We start from the raw sequence: 17,949 nt of genomic DNA, 5'->3' as shown, positions 1-17,949 counted from the left end.
TGGCTCAAATCCAACCCAGTATTCTACACGAAAAATCAAAACAATACAAGATTTTCCAAGAAATGAAAGCACTTGAGACACTGATAACTTGATATTATTATTGAAGTTGAAGAAAAGCAAATGAAACAATTGCTCCCTCAGGAAGTTGCAGACAATACAAAACATTGAAAATCACAGGAAACCGAAAATTTTCCATCTTCTACCATTACAATACTGGCACATGGACAAAATCAGTATCATCATCTCAATGTGCTTCTAATAACACCCCTCCCTCCCTCCCTCCCATCTTCCAATTTTCTATAACAAGTAGGGCACAGACAAAGGCTAATCATCTATATACATATTTTTTTTATCCCCCCAATCATCTTCACAATCTATACTGGCTTCTAGCCAGATGGTGTGTTGTATGTGTTTGTACAACTTCACCCTGGTCAAAGCCAAAACAAATGGTTGCGGCGATCTTGGATGTATAATAAGCTTAAATAATACTAGTTGTTTGATCTCAAAATACTGTACCTAAGTGTTAAAAATTTTCTTCAACCCTTCTTTATTTCGCATTCTTCAGATACTGCAGGTTACTATCAGCTGCAAATGGCTTCCACAGAGAGTTTCTTCATGACACTTGGACATGGATCTCCTCCAAATATTTCAGGTGCCACAGTTACAGAGCAAGAGTTCATCCCAATGCAGCTCTGCAAGAAAAAAAAGAAAAAAAACTCACGATATGATTTCAGGTGCATGGGAAAGACCACCAAAGAATCCAGGCATGAAAATGGTTAAAAGTTCAGTTAGTTCTTTAGCTCTAATAAAATGTCTTTAAAAGAGGTCATGTAATGAGATGGCTTACCCGTTCAAATGCATCATATGACTTGTGGGCATGGCAGCTTCCTTCACGGTAACTCCCACAAACTCCTTCTGGTGTTCCAAAACTAGCGAACTTGATTGATGAGATTTTCTGCCCAGGAGCACACCATAAATGGGCCTTAGGTCTCAGGGGCTTATTGACTTTACCAGAGGCTTGCATCTCGTAATTCATAAGAGTTGGCTGCCATTCATATATATCAGCACATACACTTTCGATTTCTCTTTCAACCAAAGAGATCCCAGCAGGATTTCCACCCGATTCTTCAAACACAACCAATAAATTCCCTGTTGGGCTCAACCATGAATGAGGAACATGATACCTGAAATTATTAACCATTACTTAATTTGTCAATAAATTCATATCTTCCAAAAATGGTTTGAAGCAAATAGTTTTTTCTTTTTTCTTTCTCACCATCTTTGGGAAGGTTCTCCACAGTTGCTTAAGCATTTCTTCTCACTGTATGTTCCAGCATAGTTACAATCACCACAACCACCAGTAGCTTTATATGCAGGCCAGTATCGTCCCACGTTCTGTCCATTTATCCATATTTGACCTTTACCCATACTGCCCATGTCTAAAGCCAATGGTGTATTTCCACCCGGGGCATTGAAAGTAGTCTGGAAACATGACAAGAATAAGTCAACTTATAAGCCTTCGTAGACCTAGTAAACAAGTGCACCTCAAAGCAGCATTTAGGTGCTGGTTTTACTCAAAGTTACATTATAAGGAAAAAAAATGGTTCTGCTGTAATTCATCAATTAAGATCGTCTTTTCTTCCTACTTTTGTTTTGTCAAACATGGGCATATTGTGAGGAAGCAACCTCAAGTACTTTAGTTATGAACAGGAGCAGGGAAGAAGGATGTTTTTGTGGTGTTACAAATGCTCTTCCTTCGGAAATTCAGAGAAGCAACAAAATGCTCTTGGCTGAGTAAAGAAAATACTTACTTTGTACCATGTCAGAGGTTGCCCCCGAGCCATCAAAGACCCTTCTACCCACTCAACAGAGGAACTCCCACTAAGTGAATGAAGACTCAGAGCTTCTCCTTTTAGACCAACCTGATCAATCAAATGATGCTTTAGCATATAAGGGCAATTAGACAAAAAAGTATAAATGCCTGAAGACAAACCTTGTAAGACCATTTCTGCCAAGACAAGTCTCTCCTTCCCTCATTGAGACCATTCAATGAAACCGGACCAAGAACACCAGCATTCCACGTCTCAAAATGGGGACCAACATTCTGAACTCAAATCACATGCACCATAAAGAATAGTATCATCAGACTCAGACCATCAAAAACAATGATTATAGAATATGACAACCTAGGCACACATGTATGTCCAAGAGAGAGAGAAAACCAACCGGGAGACCAACAGCAATGCTGAGTAGTGCAATCGTGTTAACACCAGCTCTCAGCTTCACACCCTGACTGAAGGTTAGTTTTGGGTTCTCCAGACTTCCATAGGCAGTTCCTGCCAATTTTCGAGAGAAAACATGTTTAGGGGAGAAAACATGTTTAGGGGAGAAAACATAAAAGGATAAAGTGATTAAATTATGAACCACTATTATCAGACAAGGTAGGAAGCAGGAGATTAACGAAGCCTGATATCTAAATTATTTCAGTATTTATTCCTGAAAGAAGTATATATCTGCTTTATTGAAATGAAGACTAATTGAGAAGTTAAAACTTAAGGTGAAGCATTTTTTGAAGTCACATAGCCAAACACTGTTTTTCCACCATTTTTTTCCTTAAAAAATTAATTCTCAAACAGGAAATTAGAATCCTTCTAATCACTTTGAGAACTTAATATTCATATATTTGTCTCAAAAGTTCCATCAATATCCAAAAAAACATGCTGCCCACCTGACAGTCGACCGTTAATGAAAACATGCAAAGCATGGCCAGCTGATAAGACCGTAAGCACAGGATACCTTCCACTCTTTAAAAATCCTTCATTGTAACCAATCTTGACACTGAGAAAGGAAAGAGGATATGCATAAATTTTCGGAATGTAAACAAGTATAGCTATTTTTACTGGAAACATGTATTTTTTCATAAATGTTCCAAGGAAAGACCATGCATGGTTATTTGTTACTTACTCTGTGGAGTACCACAAGTAATCAGAGACATCTCGGGTTGTATTTATCTGCTCTAACAATCCAACTGCTGCAAAAGAACTGTCATCATAAGAAGCCGTTTCTTCATTGTATGACTGCCATCCGAATCTTCCACTAACAGGAGTCATCTTCATTGTTGCACTTTGAGCCCCTAACTGTATGGAGTTACAGATAGATGTCAGATAGAGAAGTTAGAGGTAAAACGCCATCAACTAGAAAAGCTTTCAAAAAATCTTGTCAATGTAATGTGGTAATGATTTGGATAAGAACAATCTTATGATAAATATGCTAAAATGGAAGGAAGGATTTTCAAATTAACCGAGAATCTCTCACTCACCCTTGCAGTGTTATAGACAGTGTTCTTGCAATCAGGAAGAATGCTGATGGACCAAGGAGGCAGATTGTAATGCATATTCCTAAAAGACACTTTTGCATAGGATCTCGGGTTGTAATTTGCAAGGAATGCAGCACAAGCACCAGACTTTGAATGGAAAACATGAGCCTGTAAGGTAATTATAAAAGGAAGTATTTGTACTTTAGTTGTGAAGCCAAATTGAGGAAGAAATAAATAATTCTTCAAAAATTGAAGTGAATCTAACCTCTTCATAATTTCCAAGTGATGTCACAGTGGGATCTCCAGAAATTAATGCTGGTTCACAAAGCTTGATGGCTCTGTGAAGATCTTTCAAGTGGCCCCATTTAGGTTGCCTCAGTAATCCTGAACGGAAAAAAGAAATTGTAATTTCCGATCCCATGATCAGTATTGATATTTACATATTTAAAGATCCAGCATTGTTTGAAACATGTTAAAGGAAGAAATGTTGGAAAAAATCAGGAGGGAAAACTGTAGGCTGCAAATTAGAAAGTTCAGAAGTAAAAGTACAATGGTACTATCTCGGATTAGGACAGCTTTGAGTCATCACAATAATCATCTTTTTGGTCAACCTTTTTCCTACAAATCTCAACTATCATCATCATATGATAGATCTGATCCCATGATCAGTATTGATATTTACATATTTAAAGATCCAGCATTGTTTGAAACATGTTAAAGGAAGAAATGTTGGAAAAAATCAGGAGGGAAAACTGTAGGGTGCAATTAGAAAGTTCAGAAGTAAAAGGACAATGGTACTATCTCGGATTAGGCCAGCTTTGAGTCATCACAATAATCATCTTTTTGGTCAATCTTTTTCCTACAAATCTCAACTATCATCATCATATGATAGATCTGATCACCATAATGTCTACCAATCAAAATGCACCACACTATGATATGGAGGGGCATGGTTGTCATTTCACCAAAAACAAATCGGATGACACACTGATTTGTCCTATGCCACCAGTCATATAATGGCAACCTGATGTGGCACAGTGTGATTGGTAGCAAGCAAGTATCTGAATAGAATGTAGACCAGCCGAAACTAAACTCATAATCTCGCCTTCTTTTATTATGAATGCAGAGACAACAATTTCAAGAGAGAAACCACTTTAAGATGTTGGCCATGCAGACTTACCGAATTCATCGAGAGGAGCATCATAATCATAGCTAGTGGCAATGAAAGGACCACCAGCAGTCCTGCCAAAATTTGTTCCTCCATGGTACTGATATCATAAAAACAAAACAATAAAAAATCAGTTGAAATCTTCCCAGGTTTGGATTCAATTGGTAAAATCAACAAAATGAGTCACTTACCATATAATAATTAATGAATGATCCTCCCTTCTGTATAAACCTTGCAACCGAAAATGCCAAGTCTTCAGCAGGTCTGTGAGGAACAGCACCTCCAAACTCGGTAAACCTGTGGAGAAAACAGAGGGTACAAACCGATAATCAGAAAAAATATATATATATATCTTTATGAACTTGTAGCTCTTTCCAGAGGTCGTAAAGATACAGAAACTTGTGCTCAGTAAGGTGACAAGCACGAAAGTTTACCAGCCAGTCCAGGCTTCAGTCCACATCTTGGGCTTATAGGCCTTGTTCGGGGAGAAGTAGTCGCAATAGAAACCATTGCAGGTGTTGATCTGTTAGAAAACAAAAATAAAAGAATAATGAAATCTAATGAAACACAATATATAGAAAAACTGATCATTCAACACAATAATGTATATCATAAGATTACATATGATTTGAACAAATGACAAGTTCAACCAGATGAAAATATATTACTTCCTCTGTACATCCAAGATTGAAAAGAACAAGTACTCATTACTTACTATGGGAGTAGAAATCATATGACAATAATGAAGAGAGAGACAGCAGCATGATTCCATCATTACAAAACTTGAAAGCCAGGGCAATTAAATAAGGACAAAGAAGAACAGATAGGATACAGAAAGAGCAAAGGCCACCCATGTGCATGTGAGATAAAAATTCATACAATCCATGACTGCACAGGGAGACAACACACTGTTTGGTAACAACCCCACTATAGATGAGGAAACATAACATGAGGGCCACCAGCATTGTCTCTGGAACATTGAAGGAAAAGGCGAAAACCTACTGTGTAAACAAAAATGAATTGAAACGTTTGGTTTGGTGGCACTTACGATCGGATCGGGGGCATCATCTTGCTTGCACATGACCCATGGGACGCCAGTGCCGAGCCCCACAGCCATTTTGGCCGCCCATTCAGTGTAAGCTCGACCAGGGGCTCCAATCTCATACTCCATGGGCCCATATTCATTCTCAATCTGTGGCACACAATTTATAGAAATCTCAGTTCACAACCTTAATGTATCAAATGGAACAATTTCCATTCAATGAGTAAAATCTAAGCAAGTCAATCAAATAACAGAACAAAAAGAAAATGGACTGTTTTGCTTACTTGGGATAGTATTATCGGACCACCCTGAGATTCAAACAACCCTTCGGATTTCATCATATCCACAATCTTCTTTGTAAATCTTTGCATATGCCACTTCAGTATAGAAAATTTAGAAATCAAATTTACATGAACAAATATAGTAAAAGAGCACACATGAATTGAATAGGGAAATTTAAGGCGCATGAATCACAAGTCCCTCACCTTGAAAGGCTCATTATTTGTCCTGAAATTGATACCTTGAACATATTTCAGCCAAACAGGGAAACCCCTGAACAAAGCAGAAAATTTACTTCAAGATTTGGAGAGAGATCATAATAAAAACAGATTTTCTTCTCCTTTTTTCTCCTATTTGAGAAGCTATATGATTGATGTTTGTTAAAAGTGTGAAGTTATTATTATTATTTACCCAAAGTTCCACTCAGCACAAACATAAGGGCCAATCCTGAGATTAACATAAAGGCCTGCTTGCTTCACCAGCTTGATGAATCTTACCAGATCATACCTCCCCTCAAAATAATACTGCAAAAACAAAAAAACAAATATATATATATCATTTTTTGTTTCAAATATATATACAGATATACAAAAAACACATAGAAGAATGGAGATTGTTTCCATACTTTTCCCTGTGAAGGTTCATGCCCGTTCCAGAAAACATATGTTTGGATTACATCCAAGCCTCCTTCTTTGGCCTTCTGTATAAGATCAGGCCACATCTGGGACACCCAAAAAAATAAACAAAAACCCAAAAAAGTTATCAGAGACAAGAGAGATGAACAGAGGGAAATAGACAGACCCCTATGGTGAAAATCCAAAAAAAGCGGAAGAATAACAAGACCCATGAAGCACATTTGGGAAAATACCTCAGGAGAGCTTCTTGGGTAGTGAATGGATCCAGAAATGAGTATCCTCCTCTGCCCATTAATAACAATAGCTCTCCGGTCGTAGGATACAGAGGCTGTAACCCAACAAACCAATGAGCTCAACACCACCACCACCACCAAAAACGACACCGTTTTGGCCCTCAACCCCTCCCACATTCCAAGCTTGGAACCCATGGCCACCATCCCCAATATCCCCCTGCAATCTACACAAAGCAATGGCCTTTTTTTCTTGGCTTGGTATTCTTTGCCTCACCCCACTTTATTCTATACTTCTGCAGAGCTAGAAAGAGAAAAAGGGTAGAGAGAGAAAGTGGAGGAAAACAGCTGTAGATGTTGTTTTTCCTTTTTTTTCTGGGGGAGAAACTAAGAGAAAAGTTGCAGGCTAAATCAATGGTGGGCAAAAATGGGGGCTTTGTGGGTTCTTTTAAACACACAGTGTGGGCGCCACATCCAGCGTCACTCTCACTGACACTCACCTTCGTCCAATTACTTTTTTCATTTTATTACTAAAAAATAATAATCTTTTTTTAATTTTAGTAGTAAAGGGGTGTTTGGACTGCAAGAAAGAAAATCGAGGTGGCTTTATTAACGCGTTCTTCTAAGTGCCAAACACAAAGATTCTTTCTTCTTAATCCCCATATGGTCGGTTACGAGCCTACTAACCTACTAGTCTACTACTTTCAACCCATATTTTAGGTTGGCTTTTCAGGGTGTTTGGCTACGCAAATAGCCAGCGCTTGAGCAAAATTATTAAAAAAAATACTTTAATTTCCATGGATACTTTTACAAAAATAAAACCCATTAAATATTTTTTTTAATAAATTCCATGAGGCTCTTCACAAATATTTTTAAAAAAATGGGAATTTTGTGGCATATATTTTGTTTTATTTTTTTGTTTCCGACAATCACGAACATCCAAACAATGTGTAGATTAATTTTCCTAGGAAATATCGCCCATCACAATGTTACTAGTGTTTGATCACACCCCGAGATGGTCAAACTTCTCTTTAATTTTTTTAATTAATTATTTAATTATCATTGAATCCAATAAGATATATTTTTCATAAATTTTTTGTTGAGTATAATTAGATTTTGGTTAAATTCGTGTCCATTTTTATAATCCGTTTAATAAATAAATAGTTTTTAAGTTAATCTTCATAACAGGAATTTCAACCAAATTACCCCATTTAATAATCACCATTGATTATTTTAATTACAACTTAAAATTATCTAAATAAATAAATAAATCAACTCAATCATAAATATGTTTAATTAAGATATTAATTATATAAACTTATAAAAAATCTAAATCAACGTGATTATTAAATAAAATGATTTGATCATTAAACGAGTTAAAATGGGTCACTCGACATGTTATTTAATAATTATGTGGTATTTGGATTTATATTTTTTACATTATTATTATTTGTATTGAGTTTGAATTATAGTAGAATATCTAAACCTTGACATGATATGAACACGTCCTACCAATACTAATTGTCACCCCTAGATCAAACCATAATTGAAACTCGCTATCCAAAATTTGGCATACCCTTTGGTTCATTTGAGGGTCGAGAGGTAACAATGCAAAATCCACATTCACATCCCGACATTCAATTTTCATCAACTCAATCAAAATTTCCTAATAGATGAAATTCTACATTAGTTAATAACCAATGTATATAACCATGATTGGTTAAGTATAAATCAGTCAACCATAATTTATGACACCATCCATATAAATTTTTGCATATAACCATCTATAAATACACAAGAATGATGTCATAAATTATGGCTAGATATTTATAGTCGGCTTGTGTAATTGGTCATTGATTAATACAAAATTTAGTTCATTAGGAGATTTTGATTGAACCGATGAAGTTTGAATATCATGATATAAATCTACAAGATTGTAGGGATAAGATGGTGTACTATTAAGCGGTGGTTAGTTTTCTTAGTTTTTGGTATCTGTTTTCAAAAACATAAAATATACGTTAAAAATATTTTGGTTTGTAAATAAAGTTTTATAATAATTTAAAGTTTTTTATTTCAAAAATTATTTTTTGGAAACACTTATCAAATATAGCGTTAACATTTATGGTAGTTTGCTCGTGGGTTATTTTCTTCTTTCAAATGCCTCACATTGATGTCCTAACTTTTTTGGTGGGACAAATATTCAATGTCAGCCATTTGATTGTACTTCAATTGCCCCCTCTTCTTTTTTTTCTTAAATAAATATAATTTCAACGAATAACTTATCGAGATATAATATATAAAATAATTCAATATTTAGAAATATATAAAAAAAAATATCCTTGTTATAATAAAAATATTTTGAAATTATATATATATATAAGTTTGATAGTGAGATCATTCAAAAATATAAAAAATTATTTGAAACGATTCATGAACAATCATTTAGTAGGTGAATATTCCAAATTTTTTATGCATAATATTAAAAAAAAATTACTAAAAGGCAATTTTCTTGATTTTGTCCAAATATAATGTAATTTTATTTTAAATTAGTTGTCAAAAAATAATTAAAATATATTTTTGAAAAACATTTTATTCTCATAACGGATGTCAAATACTTTGAGAACAATCTATAACCAAATATGTTTTCATATTTTTTAACATTTTATAATCAAATATGTTTTTTTTTTCCCTAAAAACAAAAAAGTGTAAATCAAAATGCATTCAACTATCATTATGTTCAATTCAATTTTGAAAATAAAGAAAAAAAACCATTATGTTTTGATTGAAACTTATTAAAAAAAATTATAAATCAATTTTTTTAACTCGACAATTAAATTTGACAATTCTTTTTCTAATCAAGTTAAAATCTATATATTAAAATCAATACAAAATGATAGTACGCAGTTTTTTAATTAGTAATAGATGACCTAATTGAGTAATCGTTCACACAAACAACTTTTTTTTAATTATTTTATTTTTGAGAAGATCAAAATATGATTTTGCACATAAGACAACGAGTCCAATTATTCAAATCAAATTATTATAAAATTGTTAGAGTTAATTGAGCACCACATGTTATTTAAAGTATAAACCCTATCTTTTGTTTAATAATTAGGTGGATGAGTCTAGTTTCGAGTCACATGAAAATTTTGTTTAATAATTTGGTAGTTTCGTCTTATTTTCCTATAGATTCTTCACTAAAATAATAGATCTGATACACATTGGACATATCCAAAAGGATGATCACTAATCAAATTATGAACTTTCTCTCTCTCAATAATGCATGTTCATAAAGGCATGATCAATAATTATAAATAAAAAACAATATATTAAAAACTTATTTTAAAAATATTTCTAAAAATAAGTAAAATTTTAAAAATAAAATTATTTTTATTTTTGTTGTAAAATTACTCATATAAAATGTTTAAAAATTTTCACATTATTATTATTTTTTGAACTTTTCAAGATTCAAAATGATCCTAGGTGGAGGATGTTTGGAGAATCTAATCAATGAGAATGTGTTGGAAAAGTAATCACCATTAAAGTAAGAATCTTTCACTTTTGGAAATCTAGCTAGTTTGCTTGGCTGAAGGAGAAAGAAAAGAAAAGAAAAGAAAAGAAAAGAAAAGAAAGGAAAATGCTTATCCAATATGAGTTTGTTAGTTATCTTGAGAATCCCATGAACCCAAGCAAAGAAAATAATAAATAAAAAGCATGCATGCACTTCTCTTCCACTCACTAACCCCATTATGACAATCACCAAACTCCTCTCAACTTCCAAGTTTCCCACGCCAAAATCATATCTACACCACCCTTTAGCCCTAGTTCACCAAATTTTCTACTCCACTTAGGGCACAAACCCTAATGAGAAATGACCATTATGCCCTCACAATTATTTATTTTTCTAGAGTTTATGAAAGGGAGGTGGCCATTTGGCCATTTCATTTATTTTAATAAATAAATAAATAAATACCCATAAAAAATTGAATGAGACCCAATAAAGAATGTGGGCTTGAGAGTCAAACAACTTAGCTGGCAAGATAATTAAAATATTAAATAATAAAAAATAATTAAATATAATATGCAATATGGTAAATTTAATGAGAAAAGATGAAGAAAGAAATTAATTTATGAAATTTGTTTTTATTTAATTATTTATTGTTAGGTATATATCCAAATAGTGTGGAGTCTTAAAGAAAAGTTCAACATATGGGACACTGAGATCTTGTAAACCCATCTTTTAAGGGCGGGCAAATCAAAGGGAAATATTGTCTTTGAAGCATCAAAAGAGTGAATCTAAATTTTTTAAAAAATATGCAAATAATTGCATTGTTTGGTTGGAGGGAAAAAGGGAATGGAAACTTGCAAGGAAGTGGTGGTTAAAAAGATGGTAATTCTAGCCTTTAATAGGGCCCTACTTGGTGGTTTGTCCAAATTTTTTTTAAAGGGTAATTGAGAATTGATTGATTCACAAGTTCATTCATACTAAAATTGGAAATGAAGGGATGGATTTTCTATTCACTTTATGTAGCCATGTTTTTCTCTTCTCCCAAACAGCCCCTCAAAACATGGATTTTCGAGCTCAATCTTGATGTCTCCTAGGGTTGCGTGAAGCATTTGTTTGGCTGCTCTTTTAGGGTTTGAAACCTGCAAACATACCTATCTTCATTTCTACCCTCCCCTGAACAGTCCATGTCTCTTGTATTTAAATTTATATTAATATTTAAAATAATAATTATTAATATTTTCCAATAATAATTATAATGTGATGGGTTTTGGAGGTTTAATTCATTACCCATTTAAGATAATAAATCATTTTTCAAATAAAACATGTTAAGAAAATAATTATGAAATTAGTAATGTCAGATATGATTCACTTAATCTAAAATTTTTCAAATTAATATTAGCTTTTTGAGAATTGTCTATTTATCTTCTTTTTTTAATTGTCAAAACTTTAATATCTTAATAGTTTTTTTCTTGAAAAATAATGTTTTATTTTTTTAAAAAAAATCGTGTGTTTTGAATAATTATTTTTAATTGTTTTAAAATAAATTTAAAAAAATAAGAAATAGATTTAAAAACAAGTTCTCGAAAAGATTTTTGTTTCAAAAAATATTTGAAAATGGTTTTCAAAAAACTCTTTTTTAAAACTGTTTTTAAAAAACACTTTTCCAAACATTCCTCAAATTTCAATTTTTTGTTTTTTTTTTTATTTAAAAAAAAAAAACAAAATTGACGACCCAGTGAGCTCACGATCTGTCAAACTGTTTGGAAAATGATGGACAAAAAGTCAAAAAAAAAAAAAAAAAAATCTTTGCGAATTCTTCTTGGAAGACCCACAGACCAATAAAGAGTTTATATATATATAGGTTAAAAGACTGTGGGTTCACGTGGATGATTGATTATTGAATGAAGCCATGGTTTTTTGCAGTAGAAAAAGGTGGACAAAAGGAAAAAAAAAGGACAGAGAAAAACATGTGGTCAAGAAAGTGGGCGTGTGATTTTAAATTCAAACTTTTCTTCAGTAAAAGCTGTGACCAATCACTCTCATGAACCCTAAAAAATTTCTTTCCCTCTGAGCTCAGGTGAACATGTGAATCCATTTTCGTATGTTACGCGTTTGTCATTTTTTTCTAATACAATACACTTTCCATTGACTTTTTTTTTTCAATTTAATTTTTTATTTTTTGACAGAAAAACTTCAGATTATCTTTTTAAAATATCTAAAATTCGAAAAAATAGTTGTTTCACCGTTCAATTCTTTACTCCACATCATGAATTGAACCACGTTAAAATCGAAAACTACTCTGTTTCACGTTACAAAAACATTTAATAATTTTTTTTTCTTACTTTTCACGTCACAAAAACATTTAACTTTCTTTTTCAAAGAACTCTTTTTTTTCCCAACCGAAAGTAAGAGTGAGAGAGAGACTCAACCTTTTTTTTTTTTTAAATTGGGGCCATGGATAATTTTTTATAATTTCAACTCCTACTCCCTTTGATCTTTTATTTGATCGGTTCTGGTTGGGTCAGCCTAACTTAGGCACTCACCCAACTCTAACAACACTCTTAGAGTTCATTTCGTAATGATTTTAAAGAGGCGTCTCTAACCTTTTTAGTACTTTAAAATTTTTTAGATTTCAAATGTTAGGAATATGCTTCATACAATCAATATCAAATAAACTTTTAAAATGCATTTAGTAGTAATTCTAGAAATTGTTTTTATCATTTCTAATACTTAAAATTTTTTATCTTTCGTATATTATAAATGCTTTCTAAAATCACTATCAAACGCACTCTTAAAATCCGTTTAGCAGTGATTCTAAAAAACACTTTTTATTTTTTTAACACTATAAAATTTTTATCTTTCAAATATTAAAAAAACTAAAAATATTTTCTAAAATCACTACCAAATACACTCTTAATACAATATAAGGTGAGACCATGTATTAGGGTTTTAGTTCAATAAGATATGATTGATCTATTCCACAAATATATAAGAATAATGATAAAAATTAGAAAAATAATATATATATGATATTTTTTATTTTATTATTATTAAAGTGTTTAAAATTTTAAAATATAATATTTTAGCTTTTCTTAACATTTACTTAATTTTAGGGAAAACCAATGTAAAAATAATTTGTAGATAAGATATACCCATAATATATTTTTTTTCACATTATGTTTATTTTAGGTTTTTTGACAACATAATTATTAAAATTTAATGTAAAAAAACATATATTTAAGCATCCCAAAATTAAAGAAAATTAATCATCCATGTAAAATTTTGACAAATAATAATTAAAATTTAATATTAAAAAACTTATATTTAAGCATCCAAAATAAAGAAAATTAATTACAGATGTAAAATAAATAAAATTGATATTGATGTATGAATTCCCTTTTGGTCCCATGTGCTATGCAGAAGTCAAAAGCCATTGACAAAAACCCAAGACTATCATTTTTCTACCATTAAATTCTCAATTATGCAACAATATGGATAATGTGAAGATTCAACAAATTTTATTTTTTGTTGGAAGACAGCTAATGTTATTTATTTTTCTATAAATAATTCTCAATAATACCTCCTTTTTAAATTAAGAATTGATTTAAAAAATTATTATGAGATCTTCATTTGTTTTTTTTTTTTATATTTGAAGTTTGAATAAATCTAAAATTATTTAAAATATAAATAAAAATCTATATAAAAATATCATTTAAAGTTTAAATTTCAATAAAAAAAATGAAATATTTAAGAAAAATGTTAAAAATAAAATTTAATCATACCCAAAAAAACTAAAATCAATTAAAACCTTAATGAAGAAAATAAACATAATACATTATCACAAAAGTTATTCATCTTTCTAAATTAACTTTTTATAATTATATAAAAATTACATCATATACTACCAAATTTCTTTTTAAAAAAATTAATAAAATAAATTTTAAACCCAATTTTATTTTATTTTTGATAAAACAAAATTCTTTTTAAAAGAAAAAAAAATGTCCATAGTGGGTGTGAGCTTCATGCAACTTGGCCAAAGATATGACAACTTTGTTGGGTGTACAATCACAATCACCGTATGAGTGGCTCCCAATTAATAAGCACTTTTTGGGACCAACTATCATCACTTTTACCCACAATTTCTTCAAGAACCAGCTCATTTATTCTTTCTAATCACACCTATATTTCAACATTTTATTTATTTATTTATTTTCCCAAATATGAATAATTGGGCTATCTTGTGCACTGCACGTGACCCCACACCAAACAAGCAAAAGCTGTGAAAAATCATGGCCATATGATGGTTGGGAATCAAGTGCCTAATTTGAAATTATAATAATTTGGAAGTTGGTTATTGGTGGGTATAGAAAAAATGAATGAAAATGACAAAAGATGGGAAATGGATCCATTCCCATTTCCCTTCAAAGTCAAGTTTTGTTTGGTACTAATTTTGATTAATATAAGGGCTATGAGTTGTTTATAAGGATATGATTTTTTTTTTTTAGACTTTTTTTAGTATTTTCTTTTCTCACGTTGTTTTTCCTATGTTTTTTTTTTTCGATATTCCTCCGACTATTTCTCGTCTCTAATTACTTACCGCCATTAGCCGATACAAGTCATAGGTTCGGATTCTAACCATTTAGGCTTACAATTACTAAAATTCTTAAGTTACAAAAAAAAAAAAAAAATCCATTTTTCATCATCATCACACATACATTCAGCTACTAGTCTTCTCCTTACTGTTCCATTCAAAAACCTCAATTTAATATCCAAAGCCCTTATCCTCTGATGACTAGGTGCCGGTGCTCATTTCCTACACGACCTTTATCCAATATTCTTGATCAATGACCCACAAGAGAGGCCCCAAATGTCACTACATGTCTGGGCTGCTAGAAACCCGAAAATCCCGGTGGCGGCTCGGCCACGTTGGACATGACATGGCAATGGTAGGATTAGGGTTAACCCAAGATAAGGGTTGCCACATAAGATGTAGGACAATGGGAGAAAGAAAAATGGTAGTATTGGATGGTTAGGAAGAGGGGGGTTGTGTGAAGGGAGAAACCTAGAACTTATCCTTTGTGTGTGTGGATGAGTTTGCCACATGCGCCATTTGGATAGCCCCATTGCTTTTAGCCCTCTTTGATTTGGTGGGGCTCTTAAAACCCTTTGTGTGGGTCAATTTTTGTGACCTATTACTAACATATAATAATACTACCAGCAGTATTTTTAATAAAAACATTTTTTAAAAAACCACCTCTTCAATATTTGTTCAAAAAAATATTATAAGTAATTTTTCAAAATTTTAAAATTATTTTTCAAATTTCACCAAACATCTTATTTTAGGCTAAATAATATAAGATTTTGAAAAATGTCATAAAAATATTTTTTTTTGAAAAAATTGGTATTTTTTGCTAAAAACCTCCTAATAGGATGGAAACTATGGGTATAAGTACAATAAAAAAACCAATCTAAATAAACCAAAACTGATCATATCAATTCAATTTTCAATAATCATAAAAGTCAATTTGATTTGAGAATTTTGAAAATTGATTTTATTGGTTCGAATTTTGGTTTCATTGTCTTATAACCAATAAAAACTAAAATGAACCAATATTCAAAAACTTATACATAATAATTATTCTTTGATGAGTTTTTTAATATTCAATTTTATTAAAATAATTCATTGGTATCGGTTTCAATTAGTTTTAAAAAACAAATTAGACTAAAGACCTAAATTAACTTGTATCCAACCGATCCTCTAAACCAAATAAAACCGATCTTAATCAAGTCCGGTTTGATGTAATATTTCCATCACTAAAAAGTCAATTCAATTTTAATTCAAGCATAAATTGACCATATTGATTTGACAAAGTCTTTTTCACCAAAAATCAACCGAACCACACCTTTTTACACCTCTAATAGCGACCCAAATAAGCCAACCCTTTAAACTTAGAAACATTAAAAACCATACTATATATGTAATAAAAATTTTTAGGTCAAAGTTCACCTCACAACAATTAATACACAAACAACCCTAATGATGAGGACAACCCCAATGTCCACACCTACTATCATCAATGAATAAATTAGCAAGCATCAGAGTATATTGACATATTGACAAATACCTAATGCATGGCAATATTTATTGTTGATAGATCTAAGGTCAGGAGTCTACACGGCAAAGGGTTCCATGGTTGTAAACAATACAACATGATGATGTCTGCAACAATAGTGTACGGTAATGAACTCGTGTTTGTTTTTTTACTCAATTCTAAATAAAACTTTAATGTTTAAAAGTGTTAAGTATTAGACGGTTTGTTTTTATAATATTTTATTTTTATTAAGCATTAAAAGGTAAAGAAAAATCAGCATGTTATTTAGTCTATTTAAAAAAAGCCAAATATTTTCACTTTTTTTATTCAACAAAAAGTTTATAATAAGTCGTGAAAAAGTAGAAAAACAAACGACCTAAAGTTTAAAAACAAATTACTTTCAGTAAAAAGTTAAAAAAACAAACATCCTCATAGTCTCCTACCAAAATGATCGATACAAGGAAAAAATGGTTCATACAAGAATATTATAAACAAAATGATTGTCTTCATAATTGATAATGATTCTATTGTCTCAACTCATGTGTGTATCTTGTTTTTTCTCTTCATCACCAAGATTCCTTCCCTTACAATAATGTGGGTTCCATGACAGAAGGGAGAAGATAGCTAATGAGTCATAGGTAAGGCAACAATGCATGGATTGTATTTGCATGCTAGGACCCTTCTATGGTTGGATTAAGACTAGACCAGGTATTTTTCAAACCTGTGATAGTCGGACTGTTATCTTTACTCACACATACCCGTGTCGATGTGATATAATATGACAAGGGTGTGGGTGTGGGTGTGGGGATGGGGATTCCTTTTAGATACAATTATCTGCTTTGCATTTTTCCTATTTTGATTTTTTCCTTTAAATAAGGATGAAAGGGCAGAAGGAGAGCTTTGTTTTGATTTGAATTCTTGGAGAGGTGAAGGATGGGATGTCTAGACATATACCCACGCGTGAAAACTATACTCAAACCCATATAACATGGTTTGAAACTACTGTCATAAAGAGATTCACCAATGAAACTAAGGTTAATAAACATCGTCCTACCAATTTTTTATAATAGCCTTTGCTTAACATGTGTTATGGTTTATAGCTGTCTATGACAAGGTTATGGCAACTTTAGCAATAAGTTTTGATTTTGAACCATTTAAAGCTCTGGTCAGCTTGTCACTGTCTTAAGACTATGAAATCCCACCAATCTCCCAACTAAATTGACAATTTCACTAATATCACTGTCTAAAAATCATGGGTCCTAATAATTAAATCATGGGTTTTACCTAAATGTACTAGTTTTGACTAATCACTATGGGATTTCTTACTTCAATCCAGAAGTACTTTTTGTTATAGCGACATTGAAACATAAACAAGATCATCAGTAATCATAATGATACATACACTTCCACTGTTGTGATCTTAGAATAATTTCAAGCAGTCATATTACTATTATTTTAATTAGCCCTGCCTAACACGTCTCTAAAGTCAGATACTTTCAACAAAACACACAGTAATCGTGTCCTAAGTTCAGACTAGTTCTTATAAAACACTGCTTTGAGAAGATATACAAAGGAAACAAGATAAACATCCAAAAAAAGAGCTAAGTACTTTGACCTTAATGTTGCTGGAAACAGCTTTGAACCCTAGTTTCTTCTAGTTTAGAGTCCTATATGGTAAT

At 31.7% G+C, this 17,949-nt stretch overlaps 1 protein-coding gene across 1 annotated transcript; it reads right to left on the bottom strand.

Moving 5' to 3' along the window:
• Positions 1-72: 72 nt before the first annotated feature.
• Positions 73-7,098, bottom strand: LOC100265181 (beta-galactosidase 1). The gene is made up of 19 exons (XM_010656220.3): positions 6,674-7,098; positions 6,431-6,526; positions 6,217-6,329; positions 6,012-6,078; positions 5,811-5,903; positions 5,533-5,676; positions 4,919-5,007; positions 4,676-4,781; positions 4,497-4,584; positions 3,582-3,700; positions 3,320-3,484; positions 2,965-3,137; positions 2,729-2,838; positions 2,227-2,336; positions 1,994-2,104; positions 1,812-1,922; positions 1,277-1,482; positions 848-1,184; positions 73-692 (listed from the first exon to the last, which is right to left on the bottom strand). The coding sequence occupies exons 1-19, from the start codon at positions 6,875-6,877 to the stop codon at positions 582-584; spliced, it is 2,553 nt and encodes an 850-aa protein (XP_010654522.1). The 5' UTR covers positions 6,878-7,098; the 3' UTR covers positions 73-581.
• Positions 7,099-17,949: the final 10,851 nt, after the last annotated feature.

Source organism: Vitis vinifera, chromosome 9 (assembly GCF_030704535.1).
Source record: "Vitis vinifera cultivar Pinot Noir 40024 chromosome 9, ASM3070453v1".
Lineage (NCBI taxonomy): Eukaryota > Viridiplantae > Streptophyta > Magnoliopsida > Vitales > Vitaceae > Vitis > Vitis vinifera.
Note: the sequence above shows the minus strand (reverse complement) of the source record. Positions and strands in the feature narration are given on the sequence as shown.